The sequence below is a fragment of the Pseudochaenichthys georgianus genome, chromosome 15 (genome assembly GCF_902827115.2).
Source record: "Pseudochaenichthys georgianus chromosome 15, fPseGeo1.2, whole genome shotgun sequence".
In the NCBI taxonomy this organism is placed as follows: domain Eukaryota; kingdom Metazoa; phylum Chordata; class Actinopteri; order Perciformes; family Channichthyidae; genus Pseudochaenichthys; species Pseudochaenichthys georgianus.
Genome location: NC_047517.1, coordinates 19,965,573 through 19,981,300, shown reverse-complemented (window position 1 = coordinate 19,981,300; position 15,728 = coordinate 19,965,573). Strand labels below are relative to the sequence as shown.

Genomic DNA, 15,728 nt, shown 5'->3' with positions numbered 1-15,728 from the left:
AGGTGTTTCATTTCACAGATCCACCTTGATTGTTGTTGTGATGGCTGAAGGAAGATGACACCGTGTTTATGTATGACATGCAAAATATCTTGAAGTCCTACAAAAGAAAAAAAAGGGTACAATGAGTACGACAGTTTTTCTTACAATGCATTTTATTGATATGTCACACCCATGTATAGAAAAAACATGTTACAAAAAGAAGTAAAATATAAAAACAGATCAAAAATAAAACATACTTTAACGAAAAAGTATCAAAATAAAATAAAAACTCTTCCTAATGCTGCCAGAAGGCCCAAGCTGCTCTTGTAATCTTCATTTGGGTTTCGTCGTTCTCTACCAGCTGTTCGTATAGTTTCTCGATTTTAGCCTCAAAGAGTCTGGTGTTTCTGAGGTTGTGCAGAATCGCCTCGGTAGCTCCAAAGACTCTCCTCTCTGACACATGAAGGTGGTTCTGGTGCAGAGCGTCCCGAATGGCTGGAATGAAACGAACGGTCCACAGTCTCTTTACCACTTCATCATAGTGTCGATCCAAATAGTATTCATCGGTAGGGAATAAACACTCGTGCTGCCTCTGACTGGGGTGATCGACTTGACATCCGTTACATGTTTCCTTTCTGTAAAGGTACACGACTCTATCCAACAGATGAACTACAACCGCTTTTACCGTGTTCAGGAATGCCGATGTCCTAATACGTTCTGTAGCACCACCCTTGGGAGCACAAGTAGAGCATGGCATATCAATGCCTACTGTTGTTGTTGATTCCTCTGGAGACTTGGATGGAGGTTGAGGCATATCCAGCCACCCCGTGATATCAATGTCAGCCATAGCGCTGTCCAGATCTGGTGTCCAAAATGTTGGTGAGGATGGCGGTCCTGTAGGCGTTTGATCCAGGCTGCAGATCGTGGTTTTTCTCAGATCCATGGTTGCTGCTCTCTAAAAATGTCCTTGCGGGGTCCTTACTTTTTAAATGATCTGCTGAGGTGGGTGGGACTTGTTATGTTGACTGGGGGGGCGGAGTCCTCTGCAAAAGTGAGGGTCTTTTTCACCAGTATAATGTCCATCGATGTCTGACTTTGTTTAAAAAGTTCTTTAAGCTTTGTAGCTTTTCCATCAATCATTTCCATCCATGCAGTCAGAGGCACCCTCAAGGACGTTTGAAATACCCCGCAGGTAGAATTAAAATACTCCAAAACAAAATCATCAGAGGAGTCCTTACCCAACGTCACCAAGCGGCTTGAGCGGTAATACCAACGCCCAGAGGGTCCGCTTTTAGTTTCCCAGACGGTGCCTGTCAGGACTCTTCTCCCCTCTGGTTGTGTGGGAATATCTCCTTCTTCTTCCTCCACATTGAGGGGTAAGGATGCAGGCTCTTCTTTAATCTCGCATTCTGTTTGTGTTTCTTTGTTTTTCTTTGCAAATATCTTGTACACCTCTGGTTCCACGATGGTTTCTTGATGCACTACTTCTTCCGATACAATGGTTGCTTGTAGATCTCGGGAAGACACCAGAGTTAACACAGCCCAATCTGTTGAGGTCAGTGTCGCTTTAACACTACGGGGTCCATACGTTTCTCCATTCTTCAGATTGTAGAAATGCAGTTCATTAGCCATATAGTTGAATATATAACCCCAAACATCGCCATTTTTTAGAATCCATTCTTCGTGAAGTTCTTCGGCTGTAGGCGTCTGAACCCGGCATACAAACTGCATTCGTTTCTTGATTGGAGCACCCAACGGATGGCTGTAAGTTGTCACCGGTGTCTCGCTGATTAAATTCATATCAAGACGTCTCTTGGCCATTTTCTCTCGACTTGAAAAATATTTAAGAGTGACTAAAGACGATGGCTTTTTATTTAGACAGAGGGAGAGGGTGAGGGGCGGGGAAAGTGTGTGTGTGTGTGTGTGTGTGTGTGTGTGTGTGTGTGTGTGTGTGCGTGTGTGGTGTGTGTGTGTGTGTGTGTGTGTGTGTGTGTGTGTGTGTGTGTGTGTGTGTGTGTGTGTGTGTGTGTGTGTGTGTGTGTGTGTGTGTGTGTGTGTGTGTGTGTGTGTGTGTGTGTGTGTGTGTGTGTGTGTGTGTTTAATTTATTTTTATTTTGAAAACCGGAAGCGGGGGCGGGACATCCGCCGGAAGCGGGGGCGGGACATCCGGTCGAACGAGGCGGGACTTCCGGTCGAACGAGGCGGGACTTCCGGTTTCAAAATAAAATAAAAAGGCGGGACTTCCGGTCAGATAAGGCGGGACTTCCGGTCAAAAAGGGGCGGGGCGACCTGTCACTTTTTCTGCATACTAATGAGATTGAAGTGGCATTTGTATTACTACTCATGCCGATACATTAGGCTGGTGATAAGTATGCTCTTTAGCTCTAAGGCTCTTCTTTTTGTAATCATTCAAAGCTGAGTGAACCGGTAAACAAGTGTTATGTAAGACTAAATAAAGATTGGATGCCCCCTTGTTTTCTTGCTCTGCCCCATACTGCTGATAGTAGATGCAGATGAGATCAGTGCGGACACCATGCAGTCTAAAAATAACGCTCATCTTCCTCAGTGTCAAGCCAAGAACACACATAGTTAATAAATGGTTTGAGGGCCATTGTTGGCCATTAATGTGTCACCTTAGATTTTCTTTTATATTGCATGTTAACTGCTAAACTATTGTTTGGACTTGAGGTCACTTTTGTTACAGTTGTTGTTTTCTTGTCTTTTGTAGGATTTTAAGAGACAACATGTATCTCAGTGACATTGAAGAAAATGCTTTTGAAGGAGTCACCGGTCCAAGTTATCTGTAAGTGACAAAGATTTAAGTTGGTAAAACCATTCAAATCAAGGAAAATGTCATTAACCCTTAGATTCATAAGTGGGTCTTTTTTTACCCGGTGAGGGGGTTTTCTTGAAGTATCTTTGTAATTAAAAAATGTTATCATTTCATAGTCCAGCTATTCCTCAAAAAACCTGTTTTGGATATCATGCCATTCAAATTTTTTATTTAAATGTTATACATTTTAAGAAATTGTACTACCCCAAACTTCCATAAGTGTCACATGCATTTTATATGGAATCCTTTGATTCTTATCACCTGTGGCTGTAGACCACACAGACTACATCACAAGTGACATCTCTCAGGAAGATTATTTTACACAGCAAGATCTGATACCTGTCAATATAATAATAATAATACAAATAATAATAATAATAATACATTATATTTGTATAGGGCTTTTCAAGGACTCAAAATCAAATCGCTTTACAATATAAGGGAAGGTTAGGGTGGGGGGTATAGGACTATCAAACTTGATCAACCGGAATGGGTGGGGCTATGAGTAGACACGAGGAGAAGAGATGAGTTTTGAAAAGGAACTGGAATACTGTGAGGGTCTCAGAATAGCGGAGATCTTTGCATCAATATGTTCAAAACGTTTTCTTTATAACAAATGTCAAAAAAAATTCTAAAATTATAAATAGTGAAAAATTAAATATAAAATATTTCTAGTGAGAACCAAAATATAATACTAAATATTATACAAGTGATTTCTCTTAACCAAAATGGCAAAAATGGCATAAAAACACATATTATTCTAATACGGGTCCTTTTTGACCCACTTAGAAGAGTCTTGGGTCCAGTCACTCGTGCATCTAAGGGTTAAACAATCAGTGGTGGTAGACGTGTTCTTGGGATTTGTTTGTAGTGTTTGCAGGGCCACCCCTCCCTACAGGCCAATCACGCAGGCTGCATGGGGCCCCGCCTTGCGCAGGGGGCCCCGTCCAGAGGGCCTCAGCTGCTGTGCGCAGTTCTCCACGCACCCCCGCTGACACGCGAGAGTAAGAGTGAGAGGGGACAAGGGGAGCACGTCTGTAACCCAACACCATTGCAATGAATCGACATCTGACCAATCACGGCTTTGATGCGGCCACTAGTGCAGGTGAAGAGATGTCGGTGAAAAGACAGTTTCAGTCCGGCGCAAGCAAGAGGGAAAAAAACAAAACATGAAGAAACTAGAGCATCACTCGAAGGTTGGTTATTGTATGAGTCAAATGTACAACTTGCGAATGTTGTATAAGTCAAATGGCCAATTGCCATATTAAAACATCAGCTGCAATTCACGACATGAAGAAGGCAGTCTCTGCATTAGCATATAGGCTAATGGTGATGCAGTTATTTCCAGCATTCTTTATTTAACATTCATTCAAGTATGTTATGCCTTTTATCTGCTAATGTACAGGAGGAAGAGTGATAAACTGTCTGTCTAGATGGCTTGCATAACAGTTAAAGTTTACAGCCGAAGAAAAACATTCCCCTTTTATTCATTTTTATGTCAATTTGCACATTTCATGGTGATGCTCAGCCTCTCCCCTTAACTCCTAACAGTCATCATCACGTGAACCACAACACAGAGAAATACTGATAGAAATGTGTGTGTAGTTGTTGATACATTGCTGACAGAGGGAATTACATTTGAATACAGATTTAAGAAATATCAGTTTTTGAGCATGTCATAAGCATGTTTTGTCTTGACTATATTACAACTATATTATAATAAAATAATATAGTATTTATATTATTGAATTGATTATGATTATTAGTAGAAGTAGTTTATTTGCATTAATTATATTTTAATCTTTTTGAGGCTAGTATTTGGCAGGAAATGCAGTGTTCACGTATTCACCCGTAAACGCATAATGAACGAGATACATGCACATTTACCATTTACCTCACATATAAAAAAGTAACTGTGTTGATAATAATAATAATAATAATAATAATAAACAGGAATTATATTTGCAAATTAGCCTACTTTGTTTCCAAAAAAAATGTTTCACTCCTGTCGGTTGGGGGGGGGGGCCTCATCTCACAATGTCGCTTGGGGCCCCAAGTTGGCCAGGGGCGGCCCTGAGTGTTTGTTTGCAATTGCAGCCAATAGCAGCTTTCAGTAAAAGCTTTTCAAAACCACCGTACACTTACCAAACAGACAGTCAGCAGCTAATGACATGTATTGAGATTGAACTAAAACATATAAATGACTTGCATTCAACATTTTACCAAAACTTGCTTAAAGGAGCTTAAAGGCATCATGATTTCTATTGCGCTAGAATTTGAAAGTACGCAGCCGAAAAAGATCTGCCCCTTCCTTCAGACTTCCTTACTGAGCCCCTCCTCCAACACACACGAACGTGCACATGACCAATGAGGGCACGAGATAAGTTTGTGCACAGATGGAAGGCTGACAGGCAGGTAGCCGGACCGGCTAAAATAACTGGTCGTGCTTTTTACAGTACTACGGCTTCCACAGATGAACATTTTTTATGTATTAATTGTCAAAGCATTTAATATATTCATTGCTATCGGGATGTTAAGAGCATTCCATGGAATATAACAAAAAGTGTTTCTGAAGTGAATTACCTACCCCTCCTTTAATGTGGGATTTTGATGTTGTGGCCTATTAACACAAAGCTAATATTAAGCACTTTGTATGTTTTACAGCTGGGCAGTTTAATCTATGAAAAAGCATTTCATGTTGTACACGGAATGTATGATTAAATGTGAAATAGTCCTCCAAAGTAACTACAAACTATGTCTGGTAAATGAATGTTGTGTATGAGTAAAATATATATTCTGTGAACTGTAGATCTATCCCAGTTGAAGATGTACCAGTTCCTAAAAAGTTATAGACAAGAGGTCAAAACAGAAAATCAGAAATGTATGATTGTGGCAAAGTTAAATACCAGAGAGGACAGACCTACATTCTCTATCTGTTGATGTTTGAATCAACAGCATTAAGGTTACCATATTTTAACTTGGACAGTGAAGCATGATTAATATTCATAACAATGTTTATAATTTATTGTTTAAACATTAGGGTGGTGACAGCCTGTCTGTGTAAACAACCAACAAGACGAGAAGCACTGCTGAATACTGATTATTGAACAAATATCCCGGCCTGATGCACATGCAGCTCGCAAGGTCTCTGATTGCAAGTAACCTTGTGTTGCAGATATCACATTTCCTTTTATATTAGTTATGAACAGAGTTGGGTGTAACACGTTACAAAGTAACGGTAATACTACTTTTGTCGGTAACGGAGTAGTGTTACTACGCGCTACTTTTATAATTCAGTAATCACACTACAGTTACTAACATTGCCCCGACACGCGTTACTTCGTTACTTACTAAAATCAGACATAATCAAACCTCAATAAACACCTGCAAAGAACACATGCTAAGGTGAAGCTAACGCACAGTTATTTGTTGTTTGTTTATATCACGTAGTCTGTTCTTCTTCTCTGTTTTACGGTTGTTGCCTGTTTTGAATGACGAATACACACTATCGCCGCCTGCTGGTAAGGAGAGTTATTGCCATTCACGCATGCGCAGTTCGTACGTGCTCAGCTAAAGTCTTTGCGGTGTCTGGTTCCAGTGCAACACATGGCCAACACGCAGGAGAACACGCCGACGCAACAGCGTGAGCAGAGATAGACTGCGCAAAATATACAGATAGCAGGAGACAGAGGACAGCCACGGTCAGATAGGAAACATTCAGGATCTGGATCAGTCTTATGCGATGGAAACTGAACTAAAGAAAACATTTGAAACTTTAGCAGTCTGCGTGATCTGCCTGCAGGGAGGGGCGGGCCGGCCATGCGAGTAAAGTAATGAGTAAAGTAACGAGTAAAGTAACGAGTTACTGTATGTAGAGAGTAACGAAGTAGTGTAATATATTACTTTTTTTTAAGTAATATGTAATATGTAATATATTACTTTTTTTTAGTAACGACCCCATCTCTGGTTATGAATTACAGAAGTGTGTGTGGTTATAACGGCCATGCAGGAAAAGCTAAAGGTCTTCCTTTTGCTCGTCCTGGGCCTAAAGAGCACCATCCGGGTATTTTCATGTTCAATGAATATAAGAAAAACAATTACGTGAGGGAGCGAAGTGTTGTTTTTCTAAAATGTGTTCAGCCCGTGTCAGTAATTTCAACCTTTATTCTGCGATGAAGTTTTTTTTTTGTGAATTAGCACCTCTTGTAGAAAGACCTTGATGGCTTGTTGAAAATGAAAACCTTTAATTAGCGGTTTTCTGCAACTGTCACTAGAGATTCAGCAGAAAAATGCCTGAGATAGCTTTATATAATTATAAACAAAACACTATGGGTCTTCCTGTTGGAAAGACTTTGTAACCCTCTAACAGTCAAATTATTGAAACACAGTATCTCCACTGAAATTAATGTTTATATTTTCCGTGTTTGATGCAGGGATGTTTCCTTCACACCTCTGAGGTCCCTCCCCCGAAAAGGATTGGGGCAGGTGAGGTATCTGAACGCTAGCTCTGCCTTTGCTCTGAAGACCCTCCCCCCCCCGGAGAGCCTGGCCGAGCTGCTGAACGCAGAACTCACGTACTCCAGCCACTGCTGCGCTTTCCACACATGGCGGCTGAAACAAAGGTAACCAACCACTGCTCCCGGTGATATACAAATCCATTCACATCTGCAAAAAGAACAAAAGCTCTGTCCTGTGAATACTGATCATCATTAGTTGGAACAGCAGTTGAGATTACTGGCATTTTCTGTGGTCTAACATTTTCCTCTTTTTTATTTAAAGGGAAAGTGCCTTAAAGAACTCCTCAAAGTTGTGTGATCTCAGCACAACTGAAAAGTAAGTGACTTCACTGTCCATTAAGAGACTGTACTAAAATAATTGGTGTTGGGAGGGTGGTGCATTTTAAAGTTCAAGTTTAAGATTATGAGAAAGCCTTACATTATGCATACTTTTTCCCGGGACCATACCATTAATTTTCAATGGCCTTAAAAGTGCATAGATGATTTGACATAGTTTAAACCTAATAGATTGATATTCTAACATAGCACCCACATTGAACCAATGGATATGCAAAGCAATTGTAAGTGGGAAAATACTTGGCGAAAAAAAAAAATAACGAAGCCTGTTTACTTAATAATAATCACATCTCAATATTTTAACCAATGTCACTTCATCTGACACTTTTAATTTTAACTTCTAATAATTATATTAAACACAACTAACTCTCTGGATAAAGATGAACTTTGAGTCCCCGAAAATAAACATCCACCTCTATTGTTTCTTAAAACTGACATAATTGATCTAACGTTGGCTCAACTTAAAACATTCGAGTAATCTATTTAGAAAACAATACTATAATAAAAGACAAAACTTATCTGACTCCTCTCCTCTCTTAATTGTAATACTTTCACTTACGCAGGTCATTTTCTTTTACATATCTGTATTCTTCAGAGAGCCTACCAAAGATAGCATGGATCTTATCGATGACATCACCTTTCAGTATCCTGACCTGGAATTTGAGTGTGTCAACAGCCCCTTCGTCAAGTGCACTCCAACGCCGGATGACTTTAACCCCTGCGAGGACCTGCTGGGCTTCCCCCTCCTGCGCTGTCTCACCTGTATCATCACGGTGTTCGCTGTGACCGGTAACCTGGCTGTTCTGGCTATGCTGCTCATCAGCAAACATAAGCTAACCGTCTCCAGGTTCCTCATGTGTAACCTGGCCTTCGCCGACCTGTGCATGGGGCTCTACCTGATGCTCATTGCCTTCATGGACATCATCTCCCGCCACGAGTACTACAACCATGCGACTGACTGGCAGACCGGGCCCGGGTGTGGAACAGCAGGGTTTATAACGGTGTTCTCCAGCGAGCTATCAGTATACACACTGACAGTGATTAGCCTTGAACGCTGGCACACCATCACCAATGCCATGCAAGTCAACAAGAGGCTACGGATGCACCATGTAACGGCCTTAATGGGGGCAGGCTGGGTCTTCTCTCTGCTGGTGGCCCTGCTCCCTCTTGTGGGGGTCAGCAGTTACAGCAAAGTGAGCATCTGTCTGCCCATGGACATCGACTCGCTGGCCTCTCAGATCTACGTTGTGGCCGTGCTCATTCTCAATGTAGCTGCTTTCCTGTTGGTCTGCTACTGTTACATATGCATATATCTGAGTGTTCGCAATCCGGAGCACTCTACCCGTCTTGGAGACACCAGAATTGCCAAGCGCATGGCTGTGCTCATTTTCACAGACTTTCTTTGCATGGCCCCGATTTCCTTCTTCGCCATTTCTGCTGCCCTGAAGATGCCCCTGATAACCGTGTCCCACTCAAAGATTCTGCTCATCCTGTTTTATCCCATCAACTCCCTCTGCAACCCTTTCTTGTACACCCTCTTCACACGGGCGATCAGGAAGGACGTGGGCCTGCTGCTGAGTCGCTGCGGCAGCTGCAGCTCTGACGCTGACTGGTTCAGGTCGCCGACTTTGGCTTCACATCCCCACTGCAGTCAAAAAACACCCAAAACTAAAACTAACTCACTGAGCTTCTATGCTTTTCACATCAAGATGAAGGATGGCTTTCTAAAAAAAGGGGCCACATGATCAACACTGAGAACTGTATCATGATTGCATTGTATTATGAAGGCAGCATTTAAGGTCAGGGTGAAGAGATTCTCTGTCTTGTACGTGGAAGGCATCAGATCAGATTTGATCTCTGTTCATTTACAAAGTGAGAATTTCAGGTGCTGCTGCCTCCTTTTCTGCACATGTGAGGAGGTACAAAGAAGCAGATGGAGCAAGCAGGAAATGGGGTGAAAACGGGCCAGTTTGTTTGCAAAGGTGTCCTAAATCATGGATTGTTATTGTCATAATGATCCGAAAACTGTAAAAACAGCCTTTGAGTAAGAGACAAATAGTTCTAAGGATGAGTTTTGATTGATGTTTTAATCCTTATAAAGGTCTGTGAGGGATTCATTTTGTCTTTACTTTAGATATTTGACCTTTCAGGCCTGTTGACGTTTTACGACCGAAGCCGAAGTCTGTTATCTGTCTTAAGGAATGGGAAGTTTCAGCTATTGCTGATCTTACCATAGAGTCAGATAAAGTGATTCAGTGTCTCCAGGTGTTCACAGATGCCTTCCCCAATATGTGGGTTGACTCCCTGTAAACTGGTTAAAAGGTCTGTCAAGATGAGAGGCTGATTCAGATTTGACATGGCAAACCTCCCGTGCAGTTAGAACCTTTGACTGTGTGACTTGTGATGTGAATTTCTCCGGCCGATGCTTGTAATAAACTACCAGTGTTTGACGTGTTTGCTCATCCTGTGTCTCCTTCATGAGTCGGTGACTCCCACTGCATTGCTACACAGAAGTTTCCTCCACAAATTGGCGTTGTCGACAGGATACCAACATATCTTCAGAGACTGGTAAGTGTAATTTCAAATACACATTTGGACATTGCCTTACCAGAATCTGTGATTGACGGTATCCTAAAATTATCTGTGAAGCTGAGCGGCTGTATTTCGTTTTGGTTAATGAACATTTGGGTATAAAAAAAAACAGGGAATCAGTGTCTGGGGACTCAGTCCTGGCTGATTTCCTCTGTGTGTGCTGCTCGGGACGGAAGTGCCATACAAGCACGCACAGCTCATGTTCAGAGTGACCTTAAAGAAAGGCATCAGTAAAGTGGAACTTCTGTTTAAAAGCAATGTAAAGATTTGTATTGAACAAATTGCCGAATTCTGGGGGGTTTCAGCGGCCAAACACAGCAGTTAAAAATAAGCAGCCAGAGATATTTCCCTCCATTGCCTCTGTGAGCACGGCTCCAGCAGCAGCCGGGGGTGTGTGTGTAAATACCTCCCCGCGTCTGGGTGGCTGCAGCCGTGCAGCTGAGAGGAAGAAAGTCACAGCCTTTTTGTCTATAAGCTTTAACTCACACCACCGCCATCTCTATTAAAAACGAGATGGTCTAAAAGCACCCGTTGTTTGTGACCGTCTTCTGCATTGCTGGTAAGGCTGGGGCAGCGCGAGGTGCGTGCATCACCTGATGCGCCACAGCTCTCTACTCTGCTGGAGGAACATTTCCTACGTTGCTTGGAAGCGTTCCCTACTTTGCTGGATTCAGCTGGTGGCGGTCCGGGGTGCATACATAAAAGTATAGGCTAATTGATCACAGGTGGGCAGTGGCAAGCAAGCGTAGAATCAAAACTGTGTTTCACCGTTGGGGTGAACTCAATGGCGGGTGTATAGGCTGGTCGTGTAGGACTACAGTTAACTGTGCTGTTTTTGGAGAGAAAGGGTAGCGGAAAAAAGTCTATGTTCTCCTGGTCAGGGGATCATAGCGCCACTAGAATATAGTAGTGGTTGTCGCAAGAGGATAAGCTAGTTATCGCTTTTGGACAGTCTTCAGGCACGATTTTAGCACTTGTACAAGGGTGGATGCGCGAGTAGGTGCTCCATTTCCATTATTTCCAAACCCCCTGAAAACCTCCTAATTCGGACTAAATTGAGCTGAATTAACTTTGCTGTCACGCTGGTGTTTATTGCGAGTTCATGTTTGTTTGTCTAATTGTTTCTATATTGGTTTGCCTACCCGCCGTCTTGTGTATGCTTTGTAACAACTAATAATGAATCAGTCCATAGCCAGGGTAAAATGAACTAAACTTTAGTTATCTCACCAAAAGTAAATGACTTGAGAAAAATAAATAATGTAAAGATGTAAAGCAAAATTATACATTGTAGTATAAATGTGCTGCAAAAGAAAAATAAATAGCAAAAGAATGTTTTTATGTCCTGCATCTGTCATACAACCGAGACCCTCAGAGGCATCACTGCTGGTCATAAATACCGGCCTGAGGAAATCAGGGTTGCAAAAAAAAAAATCTGTCTGCTCAAATAGGTCAATGTTGTATTATTTGTTTCATTTATTCTTAATCTATGTATTGTATGGTAATAATGAATAAAATAAAATAAAACATAATGTATTGAACACATTCCGAAACAAAGCAGATAAGACAGAACTAGACTCAGACATAATTGTGATTGAAACCTTTTGCGCTGTTGCTGCAAAATGAAAACTTTGTTGATTGTCTATTCCAACTGGCCACTGGAATTGGATAATTGATATAAGTTGAAGTTCAATTACAGTTTTAAATATAGTTTAACATTCTTTATTAAACTGTTTCAAATTATTTCTAGTACAATTGGTCTACAGACATTACTACAATTCTAATAGTTGTTAAACTACTGAGTTTATGAACAATAGAGTAAAGGTCGCTGATTAATCCAGGATCAATATATTTGTTGAGGTTTTTATTGTGTACATAATAAATGTGTTTAAATGAATTGAGCAATTTTTAAAGGAGTATAATGTTGCAATCTCTTTAAGATAAGTAATTGCAGTTCCAAGATATGTTGTTTTCCCAGGGCCTCTCCTTCACAGGCCCACACAATAAATCATGAGACTTCGAAATCCGAACAGACAGAGATCAGTATCACAAATCCATGAAGGGGTTCTACTTGGCCCAATTTAAATACCATAAAGAGAGTATTCACCCAGCTGTTTTGATTTCTTACATTTTTTTTAGTCTAGTTTCCTTCGAGTTCAGTCAAAGCTACGAATTGTTTCTCATAAACATTCGCACCGCTGGTTTTAAACCTTGAGCAGACAAGCTGCTCACCCCCCCCCCCCCACACACACACAAACACACACACACACACACACACACACACACACACACACTTTGGATGAGTATTTGCCTTATCCACTTTTGCCTTCTTTAGAGTTATTAGTAATTCAAGATTAATTATTGAATTAAATGTGCTACATAAGATAAAATACTGAAGCTTTGACTTCATCATTTCAGTCACAACATTAGACCTTGTCCTCTCATCTCTACTAAAATAAGATACGTGTGCATGTTTGGGTGTTTTAACACTCCTGTAATGTACCTAGTCTTGTCAGGGATGCAAACTCATCAGGTATGAAAGAAAAAGGTGACAAGGATCCGAGCCCACCGACCCCACGGAATATCGGTTTTAAAATGAGGAATAACAGATGATTTTAGCAGTCAGAACAACTAAAGCAGCAGTGGTAATAATAACAGAAACGCTAAAGAGTCACATCTAATAGAAATATATAAAAGCATTTATTTTAATTGTGTAGCAGTCAGTTTATAATTTTGGCAGCACTGTTGAGCATTTTGAAAATGTATTTTCATGCCTCTGCAAGGCTTAGTCTTTCTATCTGTATAGCCACTGGTGTTAAGTAACTAAGTTCATAAACTCAACAAGTACTATACTTGGGCACAATTTTGAGATACCTGTACTTTATTTAAGTATTTAAATTAAGGCTGTCAAAAAAAAAAATAACGCCACTAATTATTTTAACGCGATTAACGCATGTGTATTTTTTTTCCTCGGCCGCCCCGTAGTTTCAGAGCGCATCGAGTTTAAAATACCATCTCCAAGCTGATGCTGACAGCCCCGCTCCTGCTGCCCACTTGCAGCAGACCACACTTCCACGCTCACCGGCAGGCACCGACTGGCTATTGGGAGGACCGGGAGGGTGTGTGTATGTGTGGCCCGAGCGAGCGAGAGAGAGACCTTACGTGCATTGTTGTTGTTAGCATCTGGTGCTAGCTAGCTGCGCTAACGGATATAAGGAGCTGTTTAAATGAAAACAGAGGAGCGACATTTCGCCACAACTGCGCCGAGCACTTGACTTTATGCAGGAAGCAGACAGCGGGACATTGTACAAAAAGTCAGCACACTCAGCACGGATAGTGCGCAACATGATTGCAGCGTCCAGGCAGCTCCCGTTCGAGCATATGCCTTGAGTTGCACATAGCTCCAACGATCCATCACACACACACACACACACACACACACACACACACACACACACACACACACACACACACACACACACACACACACACACACACACCATTTGTATTGTATTATTGTATGAGAGAGGTTCCAGGTTGAATTGAGGCGAATATTTGTAATGTTCAGAGGTTGTTGTGTTTAATATTCATGAGAATATTTGTCATTGTTCAAATGATAATAAACATTAGCATAAAGCATATGTGTCCACTCATATGTTGATAAGAGTATTAAAAACTTGAAAAATATTCCTCTAAGGTACATTTAGAACAGATCAAAAATGTGCGATTAATTTGCGATTAACTATGGACAATCGCGATTAAATATTTTAATCGACTGACAGCCCTAATTTAAATGTTTTGCTACTTTGTTCTTCTACTCCACTACAGTTCAGAGGTACATGGTGTACTTCTACTCCACTACATGTATTTAATACCTTTTAGTTACTTTACAGATCTGGATGAATGATGTGAAATATAATCAAGTGTTAAATCAGACTTTAGTGCACAAGTGCTATAAGTGCTCACAGCTCCGAGGGAATTATTATGTGCAATTCATTTCTAAAAGGCTTTCACATTACTATAATTATATATTTATTTAAATGTAGGCTACATTTTACACCAAAACGGAACACAAAAGCAGGACCAACCATTATACATTGAATTCCTTGACTAACAAGAGAAAGATTCATTCATTTAAATAAATATTTAACAACAAATGGGCCGGTTCTAAGGGGTTATTCAGTTAAGCCCGATGAGAGGGGATACAGCTGTGCACATGTCATCATTAACAGACGTCGTTTAAGAGTGACGTTTGAGTGAACGAGGACATCCCAATTAATACCTGAGGACTCGTCTGTCCTCGCGTCACCTCCTCGTGTCTCTCGCTCGCATCTTACGGAAGCGGAGCTAAGACGCAAGGAAGGGAAGCGAGTGAGGGAAAGGAGGAGTCGAGGACGGGAATTGGGATGAGGCTTTGGAATTCTACCGAGCCCAGCGTACTTCGTTAGGAGAAATGTCGAGGCTGCACATGTGTAGACTCCGCAGTCTTAAAATCCCCACAATGCTTTGCGCACGGACCAATTTCCCCAAATCTGTGGCGGAAAATGTAAGGCGGAGCCTCTCATATGAAGCACACCTGCACACTTGCTAGCCTGTTCCACTCTTTGTTTTCCGAATGCCAGGAAGTATTCTTGCCTCGCTTCTGAAGCAAGATGCTCGGCAGACATGTGCTACCAAGCAAGCGTACTCGCGATTGAGGAAGGCTGCTCCAGATCCACTATTTCAAGCATACTACGTTATCGAGTGCCGTCGAAAGCCTGTTCCAATGTCCAGCATACTTGGAATTCTACCGAGGCCGGCGTACTTCGTAGCGAAAAATGTTGAGGCTGCACATGTGTAGACTCCGTGGTCTTAAAATCCCCACAATGCTTTGCGCACGGACCAATTTCCAAATCTTTGGCGGAAATCACGATCCATTTAATCAATCAATCAATGTTTATTTATATAGCCCAATATCACAAATGTTACATTTGTCTCAGTGGTCTTCACAGTGTGTACAGAATATCAGTATGACAATACGACACCCTCTGTCCTTAGACCCTCACATCGTACAAAGAAAAACTTCCAAAGAAAACCCAGTTTAAAGGGAAAAATGGGAGAAACCTCAGGGAGAGCAACAGAGGAGGGATCCCTCTCCCAGGACGGACAGACGTGCAATAGATGCCATGTGTAAATTGAAAAGATAATACATTTGCAACATAGGTAGTCCAAATGTTTGGAAATGCATGTGTGTATAATAGGAAGATGAATCCACGAGGATATCCATCGAGGACCTATGATCCAGGACCACAGCCACGACTCAAGATCCAGCGCTCGCGATCCAGGACACAGGACCGCAGGATCATCCATGACTCCGGATCCCAGCGTATATAGACACCAAAAAGAAAGACATTTGGGGAAGCTGGGTTAATCGGAACATGAGTGTACACGGGTATAGACAGAGAGAAGGAAGAAGTAAGATGTCCCCCGACAAA

The 15,728-nt window shown here is 41.6% G+C and overlaps 1 protein-coding gene across 1 annotated transcript; it reads left to right on the top strand.

Moving 5' to 3' along the window:
* The first annotated feature begins 2,713 nt into the window (after nucleotides 1–2,713).
* On the top strand, nucleotides 2,714–10,119 carry LOC117459350 (lutropin-choriogonadotropic hormone receptor-like). The gene is made up of 4 exons (XM_034100124.1): nucleotides 2,714–2,782; nucleotides 7,246–7,434; nucleotides 7,592–7,645; nucleotides 8,261–10,119. The coding sequence occupies exons 1-4, from the start codon at nucleotides 2,724–2,726 to the stop codon at nucleotides 9,408–9,410; spliced, it is 1,452 nt and encodes a 483-aa protein (XP_033956015.1). The 5' UTR covers nucleotides 2,714–2,723; the 3' UTR covers nucleotides 9,411–10,119.
* The last annotated feature ends 5,609 nt before the right edge of the window (nucleotides 10,120–15,728 follow it).

Bases quoted from the DNA above. Each gene is read 5' to 3' on its own strand.
- LOC117459350 (XM_034100124.1), top strand. From the start codon at position 2,724: ATGTATCTCAGTGACATTGAAGAAAATGCTTTTGAAGGAGTCACCGGT. The intron at 7,435-7,591 runs GTAACCAACCAC...TTTTATTTAAAG, and splicing joins ACATGGCGGCTGAAACAAAG to GGAAAGTGCCTTAAAGAACT. The intron at 7,646-8,260 runs GTAAGTGACTTC...TGTATTCTTCAG, and splicing joins GATCTCAGCACAACTGAAAA to AGAGCCTACCAAAGATAGCA.